General features: G+C 41.2%; 1 protein-coding gene across 1 annotated transcript in view; it reads left to right on the forward strand.

Annotated features, from left to right (window-relative positions):
• XRCC2 (X-ray repair cross complementing 2) overlaps positions 1–26,429 on the forward strand; it is a 350,438-nt gene that overhangs the window by 209,846 nt on the left and 114,163 nt on the right. Inside the window, exon 2 of the mRNA XM_044066890.1 lies at positions 6,051–6,132. Coding sequence (XP_043922825.1) covers positions 6,051–6,132 — 82 coding nt within the window. The remainder of the gene's footprint in view (positions 1–6,050; positions 6,133–26,429) is intronic.

Raw genomic sequence — 26,429 nt, forward strand, 5'->3', positions numbered from 1 at the left:
TGGCATACAAAGCATCCTCTGACATAATACAGATGGACCTACTGGACATCAGCAAGTCAAATGGCATCAGAAATACTCAGATCAGGTATCTAAACTGAATGTTGTGGAGAGATGGATATAGATCAGAGGCTACCACTGTTCCGGAACAGAGTATCCATAAAAATAAAGCAAAGCTCATCCATCCATATTAAAATGCAACTTGGATCTTAGGATGGGTAATAGAAAATGTACTCCAGGATTTCCCCTCATGCCACTAATGGATAGAGGCAGTTCCTAAATGCTGCATACGTTACATGGCCCCCTCAAATTATCTATGGTATGATCACAGTTCTCACTAGGGCTAATATACAATTATCAGCCATGGGGATAGCTAAGACCAATCAGAAAATGTTAATTCAAACACCAAAAGGGAACTGGTTAAGCTTAAGATTTCCTACAAGTGAACCTATGTTGTGGTAGCAAATAGTTATAAAAAAATTACCCTTTTTAGTTCACTAAGTGCCCCTGTCACACTCCACCCCCCCAGTCTTTAACAGCTTCCGGCGCCTATGACCTTTACCAGTGCCCCCTTTGACTGTTCTTCATTGTTTGGACCTAAGGTAAAAGATGCACTCACCAGGTGTGAACAAGAAGGGAAAACTCTCTCCGTTGTGGGAGTGCGTTTTACCGTCCCCTCTAGACCATATCCCAAAGGTCAGAGAGGTGGTAAGATATCGTTCAAGAAGTCCCAGAGATATTTCCCGGATGCACAGGGTGACTTCTCCTTCAGAGGAGGAGGAGTTAATGGTAGACGTCGTCCCAGAGGCGGGGGGGTTCCGGAAAACCAGGGAGGGCAGGATTCGTTTCAAGGCCGTCCCTGTCAGCGCTCCTGATGTGGGGCCCAGCTGTGCTTTTCTGGAGCCAGTCGGGGGTCGCCTATCTTTGTATCCAGAAGCCTTGGCTAAACATCACCCAAGACAAATGGGTACAATGATTAATCACCAGAGGTTACTCCATACCTTTTTCTCTTCCACCTCACACTCCCAAGAAGATCCTGGATGTTCCAGCCAGTCACCGGGATCAAGCAACTGTAAAAGTTCAAATTTTGCTTGCTAAAAGAGTCATCTAAACCATCCCTGCAGTCCAGATAGGATTCAGAACTTACTCCAGATTCTTTTTAGTGCCAAAACAAACAGGGGACTGAAGTCCCATATTGGACCTCAGCAAAATAAACAAATCTATAAAGAAGGCCAAGTTCCGGATGGTGACACTGCAGTCTATACTCCCTCTGTTAGGGAAAGACAATTGGATGTGCTCAACAGACCTCCAAGATGCGTACTACCATATAAAAATGGACAGAGCATCGAGGAGCCATTTTCGCTTCCAACTGGGAGCCAACTATTACCAATTTCGTGCTCTGCCCTTTGGTCTCATCACAGCCCCTAGGGTGTTCACCAAATGTATGGCAGTAGTGACAGCTCATCTGAGACGTCGTGGATTCCAAGTGTTTCTGTACCTGGACGACTGGCTCCTGACCGCCACCACCAGGCTCCTACTCCTACAAACCAGAGATTCGACCATCCAGCTCTGTTCCCAGCTGGGGATTACAATAAATTGGGAAAAGTCTGCTTTATCGCCCTCTCAGTTTGTGACTTTTATGGGTGAGAAATAGACACCATCACCATGCTAGCTCGTCTACCTGCAGACAGAATTCAAAACCTCAGGCAACAAATTCTCAGTCTACTTCCTCTACAGAAAGTCAAGGCAAAGACGGTGCTGAAACTCTTAGGAACCATGGCCTCCACCATAACTCTAGTCCCTCTAGCCAGATTGCAAATGAGAATTCTCCAACGGCTTCTGTCTTCCCAGTAGTCCTTTCAGCAACTGCCTCTTTCTCACCATATCCTCATAAGAGTCTTGCAAAAAGGACCTTCATTGGCGGATTCAACCCGATCAGCTGGCAACAGGCACTCCATTTCACGAGTGGTCTGTGAATCAGGAAGTAGCGCAGCAGATCTTCCGCAAATGGGGACAGCCTTGCTGCTATCTCTTTGCCAGCCCAATCAATGCCAAATGCAGCAGCTATTTCTCCCTCACCCCCCCCCCCCCAGAGGAGTCACCAAGAAATGCACTCGTTCACGATTGGTGACCTCCCTTTCACGAACCAGTATCCCCCCTGGGATCTAAACTTTGTTCTGTCCAAACTAACTGCACCGCCCTTTGAACCCGCACATTCATGCCTATTGAAGTTTCTGTCCTGGAAGACCGTGTTTCTAGTAGCCATCACATCAGTTAGACGAGTATCAGAGTTACAGGCACCGTCTATTAAGCCTCCTTATTTGATTTTCCACAAAGACAGAGTTTCCCTTCATACAAATCCTTCCTTTATCCCTAAAGTTTCCTCTGAAACTAATTTGAACCAAACTATAGAATTACCTGTGTTTTTCCCTAATCATTCTAACGCTGCAGCATACAAATTTCACCAACTGGATGTTCACAGACAGTTATGGTTCAACCTTCACAGGACTAAGGAGCTTAGAAAGTCAGACCAGTTATTCATATCCTTTTCTGAATCCAGAATAGGTCTGCCAGTCTCTAAACTAACCCTATCTAATTGGATTTCGAGCTGTATTTCCTTCATTTACTCCTCCAATGGGAAAGCTCTACCATTCAAGGTTAAAGCTCATTCTACATGATCCCAGTCTACATCTGCTGCCTTCCAAGCCAGGGTTCCAATTGATAGTATCTGTGCGGCAGCAACTTGGGCTACCCCTCATACCTTTATTACTCATTACAAATTGGACCTGACCTCAAGGAGTAGAGCCTCCTTTGGTTCCACGGTACTCAGGAGTATTTTCCTATGAGCCACCCAAGAATAAGATGCTAGGGACACTGTCCCATATGCACGAATGAAGGCGAGATAGGACTACAGAACATAAAGAAGTTATGTACTCACCATAACGTTCCATGTTTGTAGTCCATTTCGCCCTTCATTCTTACGAACCCACCCACCTACCCCTGTCCTGGAAGGATCTGGAGACAGGATAGCCTTACCTTGGTAGGGTGGAGACTGTTCATTATTGTTCTTTCTGGATAACCTTAGTTCTGTCTTTCTATACTTTAGCGGGAAACAAGATCTGGGGATTGCACTAGTGCACTATGGGATACCTACCTAGCCAGGAGCCAACTAAGAGACTTTGAGCTTTGTAATAGGTTGAGTCGGAGCTGAGGATTGGCTCCAAACCCATATGCAAGAATGAAGGGTGAGATGGACTACAAACATGGAACATTATGGTGAGTACATAACTTTTTTTTTTTTTTTTTTTTTTTTTACTTTTAAGTATAGGTATGATTAGATGTCTGCTGCCAGATGGCCAAAAAGTCCTACATTCATTTCAAAGTTCTTATTTCCAGCATGTCAAGTTACATACACATTTTTAGATTACATTTTTAAACGTGAAATTGCTCATTATGTGAACTCAAGATATTCTTTGACTTTTTGGAGAACAATTTGAATTTTTTAAGGTTTATCTACCTTTCTTCCATTTCCACTACTGATTTTCTTGAAACAATTTACAAGAATTTTTATTAAAAGTTGTTTGGAATCTAAAAAATTTAGAAAGCCAGCTTTTGGTAATTCTTACTTTCACTTCAGAGTAACCACCACTTTTGGATGACCAAAAATATTTTCAAAGGACAGTTTGTTCATTTGTCTCAATTAGTATCTGATGACTTGGGTTTTGACACTGAATTCATTTTTTTTAAATGGCTATGTATTGCCAGGTCATATCCCATGAAGCTTATTTCTAACATCACATCTGTGATGTTATCTAAAAGTAATGATAGTTTTGCCCATATTTTGCAGACTTCCCCTATGCATTAATGATAACTTACAAATTATTAGTAATATTTATTTCAAGGCTATGACCAGTCACAGTAAATTAGGAATATTGTAGTTATGCATTGGCAAGTGTTTAACCACCTTGATGGACTTTCCAGTAAAATAGGTGTAAAACCACATTGTATTATTAGGGTGGCATGAATCTTGATACGTACTTGTAGAGGACTAAGGCACATTGAACTTCCAACCTACAGGTTGGCATAGCAAGATGTGTGGCATAAAAGTAGAGTAGGTGCATCAGTGTAAGCAAATATGTTGTAGTAGGTGATGGAACTATTTATAGTGAATGCTTTTTTTGAAATTCTAAGTGTACTGGTGTGCTTCATGTTCATCTTGCTACATGGGTAAGAATGAGAAAAAGCTGAGGGGCAGGAATACCAGCACATGTATGCTATAACAGTGCTCTGGCAAAACTGTCATTTTTGTCTGAATTTTAATCGTTTTGTATTAGAGAAGATTCAGTATTGGGATAGATCGGATGATTGGCAAATCTTCTTCTTTCGGCTTTTCCTGGTTAGGGGTCGCCACAGTGGATTACCTGTCCGCTCATGACTGGCAGCGGAGTTTTATGGTGTCGAGTTGCCAGCCCAGCGCCCAACCTTCCACAGAAGGGGCACACATGCACACACTCACACCTAGGGCCAATTTAGAGTGTCCAGTCCACCTACAGCATGTCTTTGGTATGTGGGAGGAAACCGGAGGAAACCCACGTGACCTCAGGGAGGACATGCAGACACTGCACAGAAGGCACCCCTGCCGAGGATCGAACCGGAAAACCTCTTGCCGTGAGGTGGCAACACTAACCGCTGCACCACAGCGGCCGCCCTATCGGATGATTGGCAAATAATTTACTTAAAAAAGAACTACTTTGGCAACTGGAATTAATTGCTGATAAACCACCAGGGTTTAATGATTGTGTCCATAAACTGTTTTGAAAAAGTACAACAGACTGAAATAATCTTTATTGGTGTTTTTTGATCGCATGGCTTGTTGTGTATTCTGTAAATGTTTCATTTCTTGTGTGTTTTGTCATTCTGATGAAGTCTTCCTTTAGGCAAAAGCTCTCAAATTATATTGTGATTTAGTCCTGCATGGTCAGACTGTTTTTACAGATTGCCAAGCATGTGAATGTTTTCTTATGCAGAAGTGCAAAGTATAAGAAGACCTCTGCTAGAGTACCACAGGTTTAAAACATCTAATAACTGAGGATGCCAGCACCATGGAGTAACAGGGTAAAGCCCTGACTATGGCATGGATATCCTGGGCTCAGTTAGTGGTGCTGGCAAGGGAGGATGGGTACACTCATTTTAGGGGCCATGTGCATGGAGCACACTAGTTGAGCTGATTCTCTCCTGACGACTGGGGAAGCAACCACAAAAGGTGGTGCTGAGAATAGGCAGGGCATGCTGCTGGTCTTACCCCTTTGCAGAACTCAGGGACATTATCAGAGATATTTGTTTTTCTGTGAAGATTTTTAGAATCCTAAACTGAGAAAAATGAAATTGTTTTTGCTGCAAATCCCAAAATTATCAAGCAACTTAAGTGCTATGCTGCATGGTTTCTTTGGCATATTTAACCTGCATTTTGCACAGAGGCTTCTTTTTGTCCATCTTTGAGCACAAGATAAGAATCGCTCAGCTATTTGTTGTGACCCTTCCTGTAACCATTTGGATGAACAGCAGATTTTAGTGTCATGATTTGAATGCAAGTAGCTAATATTTTGTAGGTCAAAGACCCTAGTTAAAGCTGCTGTTTGTCTTCTGTAATTTGTAGTGCTCGTCTATATTAAAATAAAACATAAATGAAGCTCGGCTGAAAACAAAATATTAAAACTAGGGTTGACCTGTTTGCAAATTATGTTTCCATTTTAGTTTGCACATCCCTGTGCTTTGATGTACACAAAGCCACCACTATTCTTGAACATTTGTTTAGCAGTGTAATGAAACTGTGTCTGGAAACTTTCGCAGATCGTGGCACCTTTTATAGTTTTAGTATGATAAACTGAAACAGTGATAAAATTAACTTGTTAGAAGACCAGTACTGAAAGTAAAATTACAATTTTTATGTAACCATTAAAAATCTGTCATACTTTCAATATTTGCACCTGTTAATACTCTTGCATTGCTGATGTTTTTAGAATGTGACTTATTTCTCAATTTGACTTTCACAGCTTCTTGTTCGGCTTGAAGGTCGAAGTTCTTTAAAAAACCTTGCACCATTGCTGTTTGCAGAAGAAGGATTCCCTATTCATGGTAAAGTAATCATCATTTCAGTAAAACTTTTATCACTTGACCCTCCATAATTGTCTGGAAAAGGACTGTCCAGACTTTTTCTTGAGGGTGTGTACTAGGTTTTGCAAAGTTCAGAGAGCATCAGTTAAGGAGTGACAGTGAAAAGACGTTTGACTCTGTTACATGACCCTTTTGTAGCCAGTACTTTGACGTGACCCTTTTGTAGCCAGTACATAACTAGTTATAAAACATGGGGTGTTTGTTTTTTATTCATTTTTAAAATTTCTTACTGTATACATGGACTTTTTGTATACTAAAACTATTAATTAGAATGAATAATCATATTCTTACTTCAGCTGTGCAAATCTTTGTTGTAACACTGCAGATCCAGGCGAAAGTGTTTTGCAACTTGCACTTAAGATATATGCACAGAAAGCAGTTGCTTTTCTTATTGTCAGGCAGGCTTTGTGTGAAAGCAAGGGAAAATTGCATGTCACTGTGAAGCAGTCATTGCTGGGGCTTGCTGGGGGGCAGTGTATATGCATCCGATAAACGCACTGAAATACATTTATTGTCATTATTTATTTTACTTTTTAATGAAAAGATCAGAGGTATACATATCTTTTGGAGGTATGGATGGGGATCATGCTGTGTATGAGTCACTTGACCATTGCATGATCATTGTTATGTGCAATAAACATTGCTGTGGTTTGGCAAGTGACAGTCTGTGTCTGAGAGCAGCAAACTGAAATATGTTACTTTGGACATTATACCTCTCACCTTCTCCTCAATGAGAGATCAGGTATACACAGTAAATAGCTTCTTTTTTTTTGGGGGGGGGCAGTCTGTGTGTGAAAGTAGAGGGCATTTGCACCATTACTATTCAATAGTCATTTCTGTGGCTCATTGTAAGGGCAGTTGTGTCTGAGAATAAAAAGAGGAAGTACATTATAGTGGCCATAATATGTGTTCATCTTTGATGGTGAAGGAGACATTCCATGCCAGAAGAAACCTAGTCTACTGGGACAATCTGTGTGTGACAGGAGCTAAGAAAGGTAGTGTTTTGAATATCTGACTGCATCTTTGGCTTCATATGTTTTGGCTTTCAGGTTTTTACCACTGAGCTAATGCTGATGTATGAAGAAACAACATTACTAGCTGTAAGAGTGGTTGTAAAGTTAGCTTTGTAGTCATTAACCTTAACAATGTTTTTTTTTTTATTTTAAAGGAATTGCTTCTTGAAGAAGGAATTGAAGGTTTATTGTAGCATTTCAGTTTTTAGTAAGGACTTGGAATACTGAGGGTCTCTGCTATCCCCTCAGAGTTTAAATATTTCTGGAGTAATTTCTGCTGTCAGTGGCATAAACACTGCCAGTACCCAAGGTTATAGTCATGTTTTTGTTCATAAACTCTATCATTTTTGAGATAATTGGATAGAGTATCACACTGGCTAAGATGCATCCAAAGTCCAAGGCACAGTAACTGCATTACATTTGTAGCACTGCTTATACAGATTCTTTAAAAATGAAATTAGTAATTATAGTTGCTGAGTAGTTTCAACATATCTAAATGTATCAGGAGGTGCAAAGCTATATGTAAGGTGCATATTTCTTTACAACTTTGGTTCTTCTAGTATGCATTGATATGTTGGAGCAGTCTCAGTAGCTCAACATGTAGCTCACTCACCTTTGCTGAAAGATCAGAAGGCTGTGGGTTCTATTACCACACCAGGTAGTTTTGATTGATTTCCCAATTCTGACACTGCAGTGCAGTGTAAGGATGTGCTGTACTCCTGAGTGTGCCATCTTTCAGATTAGACATTAAACTGACTTTCCATTTGCTTGAGTGGTGGTAGCTCAGATGGAGGTAAAAGATCCCTCCACACTACTTGAAATGAGTAGGGGTTCTTAATTGTTTGGCGCAACGTGTATACATTATTTACATATTAAATCAAGCACCCAACTCAAAACAAGGCACTTAAAATGAATAAAAACCTCAACCTTGTTGGTAAAGCTTCAAAGTAACATTAGGCTGAACACAAAATAACCACTGAGACTTCTTTAGCCCTTTCATTTCTTTTAATCAAACAACTAAACTTCATAAATATTCAAAGAAGCTGCATGAACAATTGTTAATTAACCCTAATCCCCTTCCTCTTTTTTAACATACAAAAATCCCTCGTCTAACTGGATTCAACCTTGATTCCCGTACAAATCAGATGACAGTAACTCTCTTTTCCAAACCTAGATGGGATACACTTGCTAAACGGGCAATTTTACCTAAAAGAATCACATTTATTAAATATACTTTTTTCTTGTTTGATAGTTTATATGACTTCCAAAAAGCACATATCTCCATTTCTATGCAGTATTCTCCCATTGTCTCTCTCTCTGCATTTTTGTTCCCGATATTATCCCCAAATAATCTCATCAGTAAACTGAATACCTTCTATATTACTCCTTAACCTAACCCCTTTACAATTTGTCTTTATTTATACATAAACCAAACACCTTTAAATAGCAGTTTAATTTTCTGATTCCTTCTCCCATCCACTCCTTATTCTTAGTATCTAAAATTATATCATCTGCATAAGTGAGCATTATTGGAATTTGTGCTCCTATTATTTTGTATCCTGCCATCGTCAACTCCTTATTCATCTTACTAACCACCGCATTCATAACTAATGCAAATAGAATGCTACTAGCCTGACATCCCTGCCTTATCCCACACTCTGTTTTTATTTTCTACTTAACCATCCATTTAATATCACTCTCACATTTTTATTCTCATACACTGACATAAATATTATTTTCACTTCTGTTGCAATCTCTTAATATATCCCATAAGTGTTCATGTTGTAGACTGTCAAATGCTTTACTTAGGTCTCCTACCATAATTTTAGTTTCCACATTTTTAGTTATAATAAATGTGACGTCCGGTTAAAATCCTACTGGACAGCCGACAATAAAATGTGGCATCCCTTACTATCCTGGATCAGTAACTAAGGAGCTTCAATCCTCACCATTCACTCCAATGTGAGGCTGTTACTTAAACAGGAGTAATATTTCACAGTTTTCCCCTAAGAGCACAACATGATCAGTAATCAGAGACTGGACTGTATACTTCTGTCCACCCCTAATGTAACTCATTCTAAAACACTTCAGAGTAATGTGTCCCAGTTTAAGACCTCTGATACACTCACACTCAAAGTAAATTTAAATCTCACACATCCAAACACTTCTGTGAAAGCCTAACACAGATTTCCAGCTGTGTCCATTCCCCAAAATAATACAGTAATGCTACCACAAATCAGAGTGTCTTCATGCCCTTCTAAAGGGGTGTCCAATTATGAAAATTAAATATCAAAGTAAATGATAGCTATGACCAGAGCAGCTAGACCTTCAATGTGACCTGGGGCTTATCAAACGGGTATAAGCACTCTCTAATCTCTAAAGAACATAGTGATTTCCAGCCACAATTATAAGTAATGACAAACATTTAATAATAAGTAAAATGATTACACAAATGTAAATCAATAACTTTCAATAAACACCAGAATTCAAACACCAGAAATGCAAAATTAAACTGTAGGATAAGAGTCTATCGCTCTAGAAAAAAGCTGTGTCTGAATAACTAAACCTTCCTAATCTCTCCCTGAACTAATCTAACACAGCAAGGCAAAGGCAGTTTATAGTTTTTGGCGAGTTCTCTTTCATGCGCGTCCACTGACTGCAACTCTTCGCTAACAGATGCACTTCGCAAACTGCTCAGCACTTGACTAACTGCACAGCTTAACAGTCTCCACTGTATTATTTTTAAAAAATAACAGTCAGCTGTTTGAAAAAGTTATTTTTCCTGTCAATCAGCTGTTCAAATAATCACCTAGCAACCAGGAACGTTCTAATGACATCACCAACTGTTCAGCTGCTTCTCCACAATACTTTAGAATCTCCTTCACAAACATGTGCAGTTAGAAATGTATCAAAACACTGATTCTTTAAGGACTCTCTATAAACGGGGAGGTACTCAACATTTAAAAAACTCATTTACATTTCACAATTAGACATGCTGGCAAACAATGCAAGTTAATCTGAAAATATACACAAATCTCCTGCCAGACATGCTAACACAGATGACAGTGTTTTCATTTTTTTCACACATACACACACACCTCCCCAATGACTTGAGCACGATTTTCAAGTGACACTTGAGAAAAATGGGTCTACCCTAGAATATTAACCCACTCCTCTCCTGGACAATCCATCCGCATTGGCATTATTAACCACACTGCGATGTTCTATGGTCATATCATATGCTTTCAATCCTAGGCTGTAGCTTACTGACCCTATTAAGCCATGTTGAAGGGCTATGATCTGTGAGTACAGTGAATTTTCTCCCATAAAGATAATAGGGCTGCATCTTTTGCAATGCCCACACTATGGTCAGTCGCTCTTTCTCCACAGATGCATAACACTCTCTTCTGTTGGTTGGAGTCTACAGCTCAGATATACCACTGGGTGCTCTTCTCCTTCTGCGGAAAACTTGGCTAAGCACAGTCCCCACCCCATAATTTGAAGCATGTGCTTCTTTATTGTAATCTGGGCTGGCTAACACAGGGGGTCCTTCCAAAATATCTCTCAGTTTTTGGAATGCCTGTTTATAATCTGTGGTCCACTTTGACTTGTCCAGTTTATTCTTCCTAGTTGAGTTAGTAAGAGATGCAGCTGTGGTACTGTAATTGGGCATACATTTTCTATAATACCTCCTGTCACTAGAAATCCTGTCACTTGCTTTTTTAGTAACAGGACCTGGCCACACTTGGATAGCTTCCACCTTGACAGGCTCTGGCCTGATTTTACCACTTCCCACTCTGTGTCCTAAGCAAGTGACCACTGCCATACCCATTTGACACTTACTGGGTTTAATGGTTAATCCTACCCTACTTAATCTATCCAAGACCTCCCTCACATGTTGGAGATGTTCCTGCCTGGAATGGCTGTAAATAGCGATGTCATTCAAGTATGCTAGAGCATATTCTCCTGCTCCTACCAGTATGCAGTCTACTAGCCTCTGGAAAGTTGTTGGGGCAATTTTAATTCGAAAAGCCATCCTGGTAAATTTATACAATCCGTAAGGGGTTACAAAAGCTGATCTTTCTCTAGCAGCAGCAGTCAAGGGTGTACCTGCCCGTATCCCTTGGTCATAGCAGTAGTGGTCAGATACCTAGCCTCAACCAGCTGTTCTAGAGCTTCATCCGTTGTTGGCATGGGGTACTCATCTGACTCTGTGCAACTATTTAATTTCCGGTAGTCTATACAGAATCTCACACTACCATCCTTCTTTTGCACTAGCACTACTGGGGAAGCCCAAGGACTGATAGACCCTTGAATTACCCCCAGTTCTAACATTTCCCTCATTTCTTCTTTCAGAGTCTGCTTCACTCTCTCAGGTACTCTATAAGGAACCTGTTTAATAGGTTTTTGGAGTCCTGTATCCACATGGTGCTGCACCAAGTCAGTGCACCCAGGTTTCCCTGTGAACATATCCCCAACTTCCTGCAGTAATGTTTTTATCTCCCAGACTTAATTAGGAGTTAACTGCTGCGATATGGCACTCTCTTCCACAGAGGTGTCAATCCTAGCCTCACCCAAAAGATCAGTTATCATATCCCTTTCAGACTCTTCCTGCCATCCACTGTGAATGCTCAATACTAGGGCCTCCCTGTCATGATAAAGTTTCATCATATTCACATGGTACAGTTTGTGCCCTTGACTCCCTATCTGCCTAATTTTTACCATGTAGTTCACATCATTGATTTTCCTCACCACCTCAAAATGTCCCTCTGAAGCTGCTTGTAAATTGTCTAATGTGAAACAAGTACCATCACCTTCTGTCCCTCTGCGTACTCTAGGGCTCAAGCATTCATGTCATACCACACCTTCTTTTGTTGTTGAGCCACTTCTATGTTCTCTTGACTTAAACCCGTCAGCTCCTTAAGTCGAGAACATAAGCCACAACAGACACCTTGTGAGATTCACTCTCACCTTCCCACTCATCTTGAATTAAATCCAAAGGTGCCCTAACCCTATGCCTGTATAATAACTCAAAGGGTGAAAATCCTGTAGATTCCAGCGTTACTTCCCTGTAAGCAATAACAGGTGGGGCAAATACTTGTCCCACTCCCTTTTAAACTGGTCTGCAAATGCCCATAGCATAGCCTTCAATGTAGAGTTTAACCTCTCCACAAGACCATTAGTCTGTGGATGGAAGGGGGTGGTCTTCAGGTGTTTCACCCCACAACACTTCCACAGACAAATCTGCAGGTTTGACATGAAGTTGGCACCTTGGTCAGTCAGTATTTCTCTTGAAAAACCTACTCTGCTGAAGATTCTAGCAAAGCATTTGCCACCTTATGTGCCTAAACAGACAGAGAAACTGTCTCAGGATATATGGTAGCATAGTATACTACCACCAAGTTGTATTTCCTTCCTGTAGAACTTGGAGTGCTCAGGGGTCCCACAATATCCAGGGCCACTCTCTGAAATGACACTCTAACAGGCAAAGGCATTAATGGAACCTTAGCCTTATCCCCTGATTTACCAACTTTTTGGCACTGTTCACAAGTCCTAAAATGTCCTAGCACATTATTCACAATCCTGGGCCAATAGAAATTTTGCATAATACGTCTCTTAATACGTAAAGCAACAATGTGCGTACGAGGTAACCACCACGAGTAAAAAGAATAAAACCTTGTGAAGTAATTTCCAACTTCAAAAACATTGGGATAAAACAGCTTAATGAGTTTATACCGATAAACAACAGTACTCAGCCAAATACACCCAAGAACAGAATCTGTAGAAAACACACCAACCAGTCAAGCGCTTTCATCGGTAAATTATCAGGACTTCATCAGAACACAGTGCAAAAACTTCAAATCACTTAAATACTTTACAGTTCAACCCCACCCACCAATTAAAACCTTGTTTAAAAAATCATGACATCACAACCTCCTGTTATAGTGTAAAAACGTGACCCAACAGTAGTTATAAAATCATAGCTTTGTATTTTAAAATCAGCATTAAAGAACAACAGTCATTGATACTTGGACTCACAGTGGCATTTCACCTACATTGCCAAAGAAAGGAAAGGAAATTCACCCCAGGGATCACGTCAGTCGCCCTGCTAGACAGGGGTCCAGGGAAGTAAATCATGTGGGAAGAAATAACCAGGGAATTGTTATGGCTAGGCTTGTATAGGCCCTAGGGCCGATAGCTTAGTACCAATCTATGAACCTAAAATTCCATTACTTCTAGTTTATTTTGCCAGTACCCACCCCTAGTATCTTCCTTAACTGTTTGTAATATTCCAAAACGGAATTCAGTACAAAGAATGTTCCAAATGTCTATACAAGCCATTATTTTCATTTTTCGTTCTTATGGCATATAAATGCTCGTAAATACACTTACAAAAGACTCTGAAGTCTTCCCAGTGTAAAAATGTTGGCAACCTGTACATACTGCAATATATACCAGCCCCCCAGACCCACAGTTACCTACAGCGAGTCTAACCTTGATGGGGGTGGGGGTCACCTACACAAATAGTACTCTCCTCGAAAATATATCTACAGTAACAACAAGCACCACATTTCACAGTCCCTTTGGAGTTTAAATTGTCCAGCACCCTTGGATGTTCAAGTAGATATTTCAAACTGAAATCTGTTTTGTATACAAATGTAGGGATATTACCAACACTTTGAAAAATCTCATTGTTACTCCTGAATATAACCCAGTTTTTCTCCAGGATGTGCCTCACCTTACCACTTACCTCACCATAGGTTAAAACCATAGATTGAGCATTATGACCCTTTGTCACCCTGGGACTTATTTTCCCCAAGAGGAATACCCAAAAGGGGCACATACCTAGTCCCCCAACCATTAACCTGCTCACAAGTATGTATAATCATATCCCTAGGGTAACCTCTATCCATAAAAAAACTGAACTAGGGTCCCCATTTTGTGCCTACAAACCTCCAATTCCAAACATATCCTGGCAATTCTTACCATTTGGCCTTTAAGTATGTTTTTCTTAACATGTCTAGGGTGAACTCCCAAAGTCCAGCTAATCATTAGAAAGGGTTGGCTTCCTGTAGTAGTCTCTTAGTATGTCTTATGCCCATATGACCCAAGAAAGGAATGCCATATGCTATGGCTAAGAGTGGCAGATGGTAAGCTCTAGGCATTACCAACTGCCATATTACTTCATCTTCTAGCCCGCCTCCAGGAGTCCACTCTTTATACAACAAACCTTTGTTCCAGTGTACAAACTCCCCTCTTCCTTGAGCCTCAGACACCTCCTTAGCCATCTCCCTCAAGCTTTGTAACATCAGATCCATACGTTGTCTGTTTCAACTCTGCCTTCGTGACCTTCCCCATCTCCCCTTCGTCAGGAAGCCTAGTCACTTCTGGCAGCTGAGACTCACTGTCGTTCTAGGTACCACCACTCACGTACATCCTCGCAGTCACCGTGTCCAAGGGAACATCAGTACCCACAAGTAGCTGTGGCTTACATTGACTTACTGCTATCAGATAGCACTTTCTCTGAAACAGCCACCATGCCAGTTCCATCTTCAGGTATGAGATCTTTCTGGGTCACTGCATGTACACAAGGTACTACATCATCATAGTCATTCCCTATCAGGACATCTGCAGGAATATCCTCAAACTCCCCTACTTGCTTCCTCTTCCACCCTCCCAGTCAAGATGAACCCTATCCAAAAGTATTTGGAAAAGGGTCCCTCCCAACACTCTGACTGGAGTGAACTGCCCAAGTAAGTACTGCTCTTCTCTAACCACTGCAGGCCTCACAATGGTTATATTGGAAGCTGTGTCCCTCTTAGCAGTTACCTGTTTACCATCTGCGAAGATAGGATAGAAAATTTGGTGATAATTTGGCACTCCAGTTGTATCTAAATAACTTACCACTGGCAGTTTGTCATCACCACTTGCTAGCTACCTCACCTTTTGTTTCTCTCCTTGCCTCAATGGACATTTGACTGCTGTGTCTCCCCTCTGTTTACACTTGAAACGACTAATCCCTAACTGTGCACTTGGATTAGTAGTTTTCTCCATTGTTGGTGTACTCTGTTGAAGTGGCTTAAGCTGCCCCCATGGGTTCCCTTGTGTCCATGTACCGCACTAGGTATCCCTTTTCTATGCAGTGGTGCCTTGCTTGCCAAGTATAAATCCCCTTTTCTCCCCAACTCCTCTACAGAGTTCCACTCACGGTCTGCTAACCAAACTCATGTCATTAGGCCAAGTACTGAAGGCTTGTTCCCTCACCAAAAGGTCTGCCAGTCCCTCAAAAGTGGTGATCTGACACCCACTCACCCATCTGTGAAAGCAAGTACTTAAATCAGCAACATAATCACGTTCACTTTCATCTGCCTTGTGTCTATATTCACAAAACTGTTTTCTGTAAGCTTCAGATGGTAGTGTTTCTTAGGTTCATAGGTTCGTACTAGGCTATCTGCCCTAGGGCATTTATAAGCGTAGCCAGAGTGTGTGTGGCTTTCACCACCCCTTAGGATGAGAATACTACGCCCTTTTAGGGTTTAGTTTACTGTGCCTCTGTCTAGTAGTGACACAGGGATGACCCCCGGGGTAAACCTACGATCTCCCATCCACTCGTCGAGATTTCTCTTGAATAGAGTCAGTGAGGGGCTCTGTCTAGTGGTGACACAGAGATGACCCCCGGTGTAAACCTACGATCTCCCATCCACTCGTCGAGATTTCTCTTGAATAGAGTCAGTGAGGGGCTCTGCCTAACATGGACTGGGATTCTGTTCCAGAGTGTAGGGAGCCTCTGGGTTATGAATCTGTCCCTCCAGCACGTCCTATTTATTTCTGTGTTGAGGTTTAAGTCTCTTGTTCTCGTGGCTCTGATGGATTTGGATTTTCTGTGGTGGAGCATGTCCATTAATTCCGGATTGGACATGGCCTTGTACGTCAGGCACAGATCACCTCTGAGTAGGCGGTATGCGACTGAATAGAGCTGGAGTTTTTTCAGTCGGGCAGCATATGACATATGTTTAAGACCCTTTATCCTCTTGGTGAGGAACTTTTGGGGTCTTTCCAACTGCTGCAGGTGTCGGGTGAGATACATCCCAAATGGGGCATTGTACTCAATCATTGGCCTGATAAGAGAAGAGTACAGGGGCACACTGACCTCTCTTGATCTAGATGTGAAGCCCTTCATGATAAGGTGGGCAATATAGAAGGTCTTCCTAACCACTTTGGCAGTGTGAGTGTCAAATGAGAGGTTACTGTCAACCTGGGTCCCTAGGTCCCTGATTACCTCTTCCAGATTTAATGGATTACCACCTATGTGGTAATTTGTCGGTACCTTGTTTTTCCCAAAGGGTATGACTATACATTTTTTGGCGTTCAGCTTAAGGCCATGGCTCTGGCACCAATTATCCGTTTCTATGAGGCCTCTCTGAAGGATGTTTGTGTCCGCTGGAGTTTCAATTATGGCGCCCAGTTTGCAGTCATCTGCGAACTTTGTCAGCCACAATCCTCCTATGTTTGCCTGTACCTCGGAAAAATAAATGCCGAATAAGAGGGGTCCCAGGACTGAGCCCTGTGGAACACCGCTTGTGACTGGCTTAGAGTCTGACATAGCTCCAGCAACTCTGACCCTGTGGGTTCTGTCCTTGAGCCAGTTTGCAACCCATCTTGTGACATATGGGTTTACATTTAAGCTGGTGAGTTTGTCTATGACGCCCGAGTGGGGTATTGTCAAAGGCTTTTGCAAGGTCAAGGTAGGCTGTGTGAACTGCCTTACCCTCATCAATGGCCTTAGTGACTGTCAAGGGCAAATCCTGCCTTTTGAACTTGGTCGACTTTTTTGAAACAAAGCCAAATTGGGTAGGATCCAATGTCTGTAGGTCCCCAATGTCTTTGTTTATCTACAGACATTGGGTAGGATCCAATGTCTGTAGGTCCCCAATGTCTTTGTTTATGAGTTCCATAATGATCCTCTCCATAGCTTTGCAGACCAGGCTCGTCAAGCTTATGGGGCGGTAATTTCCAGGGTCCGTAGAAGCACCGCCTTTGTGAAGTGGGACCACTGTTGCCGTACGCCACTCTTTGGGTACATATCCTGTAGTAAGGCTAAGATTAAACAGCAGCCTTATGTGTGGGTTTAGTTCCTCTTGGAGTTCATGTAGCACACAGCCCGGGACACCATCCGGTCCCATTGATGCTGTGTTTTTAGCTTTAGAGAGGGCGGCTCTCACCTGGGCATCTGAGATGTTAGGGAGGCTACACTTTGCTGGGATAGTTATTTCTCCTTTTGGGGGGGAGGGGGAGGAGAAATTTGCACTGAACCTGTCTGCCAGAATGTTGTGGCAATGTCAGTTCAGTGTATTTTGTGTCATTTTGGACTAACTCTGAGCATGTCTGGGAGTTTCCACCCAGGTTTCTAACATAGCTAAAGAAGGCCTTGTGATTGTCTTTTGTGTCTTTTGCGATTTTTCTCTCAAAGTTGGCCTTGGATAATTTTATGAGTGATCGTAGTTTTTTGCTAGTACTGATCAGAAATGCCTTCCCTTTTAGGGATTTTGCTCTGTCATGTAGTAGCTTCATCCTCCTGTTGTAACGTTTGTTTATGGCTGGGATCCACCAGACCGGGCGCCTGCCTTTGGGGGAATGGGTCTTGGTTTTATTTGGGATTGCATGATCCATGCATTCTTGAAGGTGCCCATAGAAGGCATTTGCAAAGGATTCAGCAGTGTGGGTTGTGGTTTCCACTGGCCCAGGGGCCTTGAAGGATACCACTTCAGTCTTAAGAAGTATGAAGTTTGCTTTTGAGAAGTTCTTCACTGTGGTCTTTTGTGCAGGGGGTGGGGGCGTGATGTGGATTTCCAGTGAGATTAATTTATGGTCTGATCTTGCCAGTTTGTACCAAAGAGGGATATACTTCTGGTGTGGAGCATTTTGTCCCCATGTTTGTGATGATCAGGTCTAGTATATTGTCTCCTCTTGTGGGAATGGTGACTAGTTGTTCCATTGCATTTGAGTTTATGAATTCTAGGAACCTTTGGGCTAGGGTGTTGGGACTTGAGTAATGTTCCCAGTCTATGTTTGGGTAGTTGAAGTCTCCCAAAATGATGGTATTTGGAGAGACATTCATACTCTCCAGTGTCTTCAGGAAGGCTGTGTGAGGTTCCTGAGTTTGAGAGGGTGGTCTGTAGCATGCTACAAACTGTAAGGTAGTTTTGCCTATGGTTAGTTGCACCTGGATAGTCTCTGATGCTTCGTGCGTTGCCACTAACCTGGAGGTGTGGGTATCTTTGATGAAAATGGATACTCCCCCTCCTTTTGTGGTTCGGTCCAAGTTTTGGGGCCGGAAAACATGATATGAGGTAAAACCTGATAGTGCTGGGGTGCTCTCAGGAGCCTTGAACCAGGTTTCAGTCACTGCACAGACATCAATGTTCTCCATACTGAGTAGGGCTTCGAGGGCGTGCATCTTGAGGTTTAGACTTCTGGCATTGAGCAGCATTACCCTTAGTTTTTTTCCACTTGTGTTTTCTAGGGAGGTAGGTTTGTCATTTGAGCTTTGCCTAAAAAAGGCACTATGGGGGTGGCAAGAGCCTTAGCCAATATCCAGAAGCCCAGGGGTGACAGGTGCAAGCCATCCATTGCGAAGCAGCGTGGCTTGTCAAGCATGTCATCCCAAGCAGACAGACATTGGATCCCCTTAGAATGACACCAGTAATTAAGCCAATTGTTAAAACTGATCATTTTGTCTTTGTACTGTCGCATCATTCTTGGTGAGGGTAAGATGCTGCTCAGGGTCAGGGTCATACCGGCCTGGGCTACATAATCAGAGAGCTCCTCTATGTCTCTTTTCATGTAGTCCAGGGAGGTACGTCTCAGGTCATTCACACCAGCATGTACAATGACTGAGTCATATTTGTACTTGCTGTGGAGTGACCTGAGTGCTTGTGTTATGTGGCGGATTCTAGCTCCCGACAGGCAGCTTACTGTGACCTTTTCCTTGTTCAATCTGGTGAACGGGACGTCAGTGTGTCTGACTATGGAGTCACCTATTACAAGTGTGTCTGGAATGTTGTTTGGCCTTAAGGGCTGTGACTGTTTAGCACACTGACTTTGTGAACTATGTGTTGCATGTGCTATGTCTTGAGGAGGTGGTTGCTTGGGTGTCTGCTTTGGAGGCCTCTGTTGTTTTGGTAAATTTTTAATCAGCGCCTCCGAGTATGTTTTTGTGTGTTTATGTGTTTGGTTTGCAGTTGTGATAGTTCTATGTGAGACTGGGTTTGTGGTGTGCGTGGTTACCTTCTCCTCCTGACTGGTCTTGCCAGTACTGAATTGAGAGAGCTCAGCCTCCAGTTTGGCTATATAGTTGCATCTCTCGCATATATTTGTATTTGTTGGGAGGAGGAGAGGGTTGTCTGTGTACATGAGGCAATTGTAACATTGCCTCAAGATTCCCAGATTCACCAGCTGAACAGGAGAGGATGCCAGCAACTGACCCTTCGACATGCTAGAAATAGTGAAAAAGATTGCTGTGTAACCGAGTCAGAAAGGACCTATAGGGAAATGGGTACTCAACAGAATTTAGGTGAATGAAGTACTTTCTTTTGTTTAATAGTGCTTTACCTGTGTAAAAAATGCTTTAGGAGCAAGTGCTGAGCTTTTCAGATAGAGTATAGGCTTTTTAGATTGCAAGTAGAACAGTTCTAAGGGAAAAATTGAAGAGCAGACTTGGCGGAACCAGAAAAAGTCTAACCTTGTTTAACCGTCGCTGCGCTATGCGCACGACCGCGCAAAGCCGTGCAAATGCGGATTTTAAGCAGTGAACTACAAAAGAGCTAGGAATGGTCCCAAACAACCAATTACTACGGCTTCTTGTGCTGAGGTCACTTCCCCCAAGGACAGGTAGGCTGCTCAAGGCTCCCCACTCCCACTGGTGAGCAAAGAAACTTCCTTCTATCAAAGTAAGGTAATGGACAACACAGGAACTACACCACAGCCCAGAATACAGCAATGCCTGTATACTGGTCTAAACTAGTCGAGAAAGGCAGGAAAACAAGGATTATTTTTTTGTTTTTTTGTAGGAACACACAGAAAATGCAGAGACAGTGATAAATTAGTTACACAGGCTAGCACACTTTAGTGGGCAGCCTCCACAGTTAAATTAAACAAACAAGCAAACTTTCGATTAAATTCGACTAAATGTAACTTTAAGTGCAGATTTTAAAATAAATGCAGTAATCCGTAAAAAAACAGTTCAGGCTAGTTCAAAGTAAGCAACAGAAGCTATTTCCACCATATTGGTGCTGCTTCTCCCTTTCCTCCAGTTCTTAACTTTAACATAATTCAATCTACATTAGACAGTTTTGACATGGACTGCACAGCTTTACCATGAAGTAAGGGAATCGGGGGTCGAACCCAGAGCGCATGCTCAGCATTATATTGTCTACATACCCTCTCAAAAATATGAATAAAGCTACATACCCTCTCAAAAATATGAATAAAGCTATCATCCCTGTACTGAGGAAAACATTTACTGACCTTTACAGCTTCTGGGATCCGGTTATTCCCTTGCCCATTACCTCGAAGCTCCATTTCATGCTGACTCTGTCTCTGTTTGTCCACAGTTTCTAAAAGTCTCAGTCTCTCTTCTGTCTCCAGTTCATATTGGTGCTGCTTCTCCCTTTCCTCCAGTTCATATTGGCGCTGCTTCTCCCTTTTCTCAGCCTCCCAGCATCTCATTCTATCCTCTGCCTCTAGACGCAGTCTCTCTAACTGCAGATTTATTTTATTTTATTTTTATTTTACATTTGTTGACCGGGCTAGTCTGGCTGGATACATGTCCATTTTCAGCAGAGGCCCGAGGAGAAAAGCTCCACTATATACTGATACATTACATAAAATCAATTACTATAAGATACAGCTTATAAGGATCTAAGAACTAATTGAAAGCAGAATATTAACAATACAGAAGCATTTTTACAGAAGTGTACAGTTCATAAATTACATCATTTTTACAGAAAGTGTCTAATACTTAAAATACTAAATACTGTAAAGAATTCCTAATCCCATATTGTTACTTAAAAGCAGGAGTAGTAATTTAGTAAGGACAGAAAAGGTAGCACATACAAAGGTTTATAACAGGGAGGATAGTGGGAGGAGAGGGAAAGGGAAGAGAGTAGTAGATACGGGGATAGAGGGAGTCCAAGTGCAGAGGCTAGTCTAGGTAGGATCTGAAGCGATAGGTTAAAAATCAGAGTAGATGAGATGATAGGGTAGAGTGAAGAAAGTTAGTCAGGTGTACTACAAGAACAAAGCCAGTGTTCTTGGAAGTACAGTTTAATTTTATGTTTGAAGAGAGGCAAAGAAGTAATTAGTGTTATATCCCTAGGTAACAGATTCCATATCCTACCTACAGAATTTGTGAAAAGAGAGTTGCCAGCTGAGTTGTTGGACTTTGTAGAACTGATCAAGAGTTTACGGGAGGATCTAAGGGAGGGTTAGGTTGTTGTAAGGGATTAATAGTTGAGAGAGTGTAGGGTTGTTTCCAGGTTGGTGCAGTATTTTGTGGGCAATAGTGAGTTGTGAGACTGTAAGGTAGTTTTGTAATTCCAGCCAGCCTAAAAGTCTCAAATTGTGACAGTGATGGGTTCTGAAGGGGTTTCCTGTGGCGAAGCGGGCAATGTTATTGTAGCAAATGGCTAGTTTGTTTAGGTTAGCTTTCTTAAGGTTGGTGAAGATTGGAGATGCATAAGATAAAGTGGATAAGAGATGAGAGTGGGCGATAGTAGCTCTGGTAGCTGGGGTTAGAAAGGTTTTTATACGGTATAAGGATCCTATTTTTCTGTTAACTGATTTGATGGTGGTGTTGATGTGATGATCAAAAGTGAGATTATTATCGATAGTTATTCCTAACAGTTTAGTTGTAGAGTCACGGGTGATGACAGTGGCATTATTAGACAAGATGTTGAAGTTTAGTGGGGAGGTCCGAGAGGTTGGGGAGAAGAGAAGTAGTTTGGTTTTTTTAGCATTAAGAAGGAGATACCGTCTAGTAAACCATGTTTCGACAGTGGTGAAAGTATTTTGAGTTAGAGAGATTAGATCTGAACAGGAAGATGCTGAGCAAATAATGGTAGAATCGTCAGCATATTGGATACAGGTAGCTTGAGGGATTACTGTGTGAAGGTCATTTATATAGAGGGAGAAAAGAAGAGGACCAAGAATAGAGCCCTGAGGGACTCCAATGGAAATGGGCAACAATGATGAGATATGGTTATCCCAGAGAACAGCTTGTTGTCTGTTTTTCAGATAAGAGCTAAACCATTTAATGGCAAGATTATCAAATGAGAGGGATTCAAGGATGTGAATTAAAGAGGAGTGGTTAACCATATCAAAGGCTTTGGAGAGGTCAATGAATAGAGCAGAAGAGAGAAGGTTATTATTGCGGTTACTATTGATAGTATCTACAAAGGAAAGGAGAGCAGTGGTTGTACTATGATGGGGTCTAAAGCCATGTTGACAATTAGCTATAATGTTGTGTAGTGAGAGGTATTGAACAAGTTGCTGATGTATACATTTCTCCATAATCTTTGCTAAGGGTGAGAGAAGAGCAATTGGTCTAAAGTTGGCGTATTCAATAGAGTTACCTCCTTTGTGTAGAGGGATAATATGAGAGATTTTCCAGATATCGGGGATAGTTCCCTCTTGGATTGTCCTATTGATGAGTATAGATATTGGGAATGCAATTTCTCTGGCTGCCTTTTGAAGATAAAGAGAAGGGAGTTTGTCAGCAGAGGGAGTACAAGGTTTCAGTTTGTAAATAAGTTTATAGATGAAAGAGGTAGGGATAGGTTGAAAAGAGAAGTTGTGACCAGTGTCTGTTAGATTGTTTGGGGGATAGAAGTTGTTAGTGTTCAGTTGTCTAGCAAGAGCTTGAATAGATTCGGAAAAAAAAGAGTTAAATGCATTTGCGGTTAGATGAGGGGTGTTAGGGTCAGCATCGAGGGGTGAGGGAGTTTTGGTTGTTCCTGGTGACAGGAGTCTATTGACTGATGACCAGAATTGTTTAGGTTTATTTAGGTTGGTTTCTTGAAGCCTATAGTAGTACTTTCTTTTGTCAGAGATTATAGATTTTTTGGTACGATTCCTAAGCTGGGTGAAGTAAAGAAAGTCAGAGCTCTTTCTATGGCTTCTCCATTTGGCCCAGACTTTATTTCTAGAGAGTATTAGTTTCTTAGTTTCAGGAGAGAGCCATGGAGCTGTGTTTGCTTTCATTCTAATGGTACGTTCTGGAGCATGTCTGTCAAGAATGGCAAGGAAGGTTGAGTTAAAGAATAATACAGCATCATTAAGTGGAAGTGATTTTAAGGGGTTCCAGTTACAAGATTTGAGTTCATTTTGGAATTGTTCAATTTTAAAGTGTTTGGTAGAGCGTATTTTTCTTATGTTAGGGGGGTTTAGACAATCGGTCTTTTCTCTAATAATGTAAGTTAAACAGTGGTCACTGAGGTCATCTGGCATAGTTCCTAAGTAATATTTGTTTTGTTTGTAAGTATCCAGTCAAGGATGCTCTCTTTCTTACTAGACTTATTCAGTCTTGTAGTAGAGGTGATGGTTTGGGTGAAACCATTTAGGTTTATGTGAGAGGAGGGATTTTGAGTGCTAATAGTATTCCAATCTATATTAAAGTCACCAAGAATTAGAGTTTCCTGGGGGTAATTGGTGGAGACCCAACTGAGATAGTCTTCTAAGATGGGTATGTTGTTACCTGGAGGTATGTACATGCAAATGATATAGAGGGACTTTTTGGCATTTAAGTGGAGTTTAGTAATAATGGCCTCTACTTTACTATCCTGGGTTGGACAGGTGGGAAGTGTGGTGATGTTAAGGTTATTCTTAAATAGAATTGCTACTCCTCCACCTTTACGTTTTGATCGGTCACATCTAAGTATATTATAGCCTTGTGGTATAATTTCAGTATCTTTAGTGACTGGCTTTAGCCAAGTCTCTGTAAGGCAGAGAATGTCAAAATGGTGTGTGTCAAGGAGGGCATGTAGATAGTGGATTCTCATCTCCTCTGAAGAAAAGGTGGACTGTCCTGTCCCTGCAAGCTGCATATAAACACCAAACTGGATGTCTTCCAAATGGCTGGTCTGAGTTGTGACTGCAACCAAGGCTGAAATCATTGCTTCCTTGGTCAGTTTGGTATGCACCAATCCTCTGACTTCACACTCCTTAGCCAACTTGATCTTTGTCAGCTTGCTAAAATCTTCTGCTGCCATCCTTGCCTGCCATCCCTGACTAACTTAAAAAAAAAAAAAAAAAAAAAAAAATTAAACTGTGGTGGATTGAAATTCTGAATATTTACCTTGTGGCTGTCAAGAGTGCGCACCTTAATGACGACTACCCACAGACTACTGGAATCCAATTAAAAATTCCACACCAGTGGCACCAATAAATTTGACGTCCGGTTAAAATCCCACCGGACTGCCAGCAATACAATGTGACGTCCTTTATACTATCCTGGTTCAGCAGCTAAGGAGCTTCAATCCTCACTACTAATTCCAATTTGACACTGTCACTTAAACAGGAGTAATATTTCACAATTATTCCCCTAAGAACACAACACAAACACACTCCGTAATCTGGGACTGGACTGTATACTTCTGTCCACCCCTTATGTAACTCCTTATTACACAATTCAGAGTAATATGTCCCAGTTTAAGACCTCTGATACATTCACACTCAAACTAAATTTAAATCCCACACATCTGAACACTTCTGGGAAAGGCTGACACAGATTTCCAGCTGTGTCCCTTCCCCAAAATAATATGGTAATGCTGCTACCAATCAGTGTCTCTTCAAGCCCTTCTAAAGGGGTATCCAATTATGAAAATTAAATATCAAGATGGCTATGGCCAGAGCAGCCAGGCCTTCTGTCTGACCTGGGGAGTATCAAAAAGGTATAAGCAATCTCTAAAGAACACACTGATTTCCGGACACAGTGTAAAGTAATGAAAAACATTTAATAATTAAAATAATTACAAGAATGTAAATCAATAACTTTCAGTAGAGTCACCAGAGATTTAAAATTAAACTGTAGGATACAAGTCCATCATTCTAGAAAAAGCTCTGAATAACTACACTTTCCTAATCTAAATATAGAGTACTGTCCCTGAACTAATCTATTGCATAACAGTAAGTCAAAGGCAGGCTTACAGTTCTTGCTGAGTTCTCTTTCATGGGTGTCCACTGACTGCAACTTTTCACCAACAGCTGCTCTTCACAAACTGCTCAGCATCAGACTAACTGCATAGCTTAACAGTCTCAACTGTATTGTTTTTAAATAATAGTCAGCTGTCTGAAAAAGTCCTTTTCCCTGTCAATCAGCTGTTCAAATAATCACCTAGCAACCAGGAACATTCTAATGACATCACCAGCTGTTCAGCTGATTCTCCACAGTACTTTGGAGTCTCTCTCTCAAACGTGCAATTAGTAATGTATCAAAACACTGACATTCTTTTAACATTCGGAATAATCAGGGAGATGCTCAGCATTTTAAAAACTCATTTACATTGCGCAATTAAATGTGCTGGCATACAATGCAAGTTAATCTGAAAATATACACACATCTCCTGCCAGACATGGTGACACAGATGATAGTGTTTTTAATTTTCTTTACAATGTCATCGATCGCTTCTCTCACTATCCGTAATAGATCTTGATTTCCTTTTTCACCAAAAATCTTGCACTCAAGCAATTTATATACACTATTTCCTAGTATTTCCTGTTATTCTCCTAAATATCTTCTAATCTGTATTTTTCAACACTACTATTGGTCTGCATTTTATATATATCCTCTCTTTCTCCTTTTTTCCATATAAATTTCATGATCTCAGTAAATATCTCTTTTCTACTATTCCTTTTTCTAATCACTCATTTAATGCTTCCACAATGTAGACTTTTGCCATTCTCCCATATTATTATACGTGCTACTCAATACCATCCATTCCCATAGCTTTTTCCATATTTAGTTCTTTTAGAATTTCATTAAATTCTTCTACGCAAACTCTTGCTATCCTCTTTACTCAATTTTTTAACTTTCCATTTTGCCTGTCTTTCATCACCTTTTTTTTTTAAATGTATTTTGTGTGTGCTTCCTTATTACTTCAGATATTTTTTCTGGTGTATTCACTCTTTTTATTCGTCAGTTCCCTTATTATTCTCCTACTTTGTCTTACTACCTTATTTAAATACAGA

This window comes from Protopterus annectens, chromosome 3.part1 (genome assembly GCF_019279795.1).
Source record: "Protopterus annectens isolate FY-2018-M chromosome 3.part1, PAN1.0, whole genome shotgun sequence".
Lineage (NCBI taxonomy): Eukaryota > Metazoa > Chordata > Ceratodontiformes > Protopteridae > Protopterus > Protopterus annectens.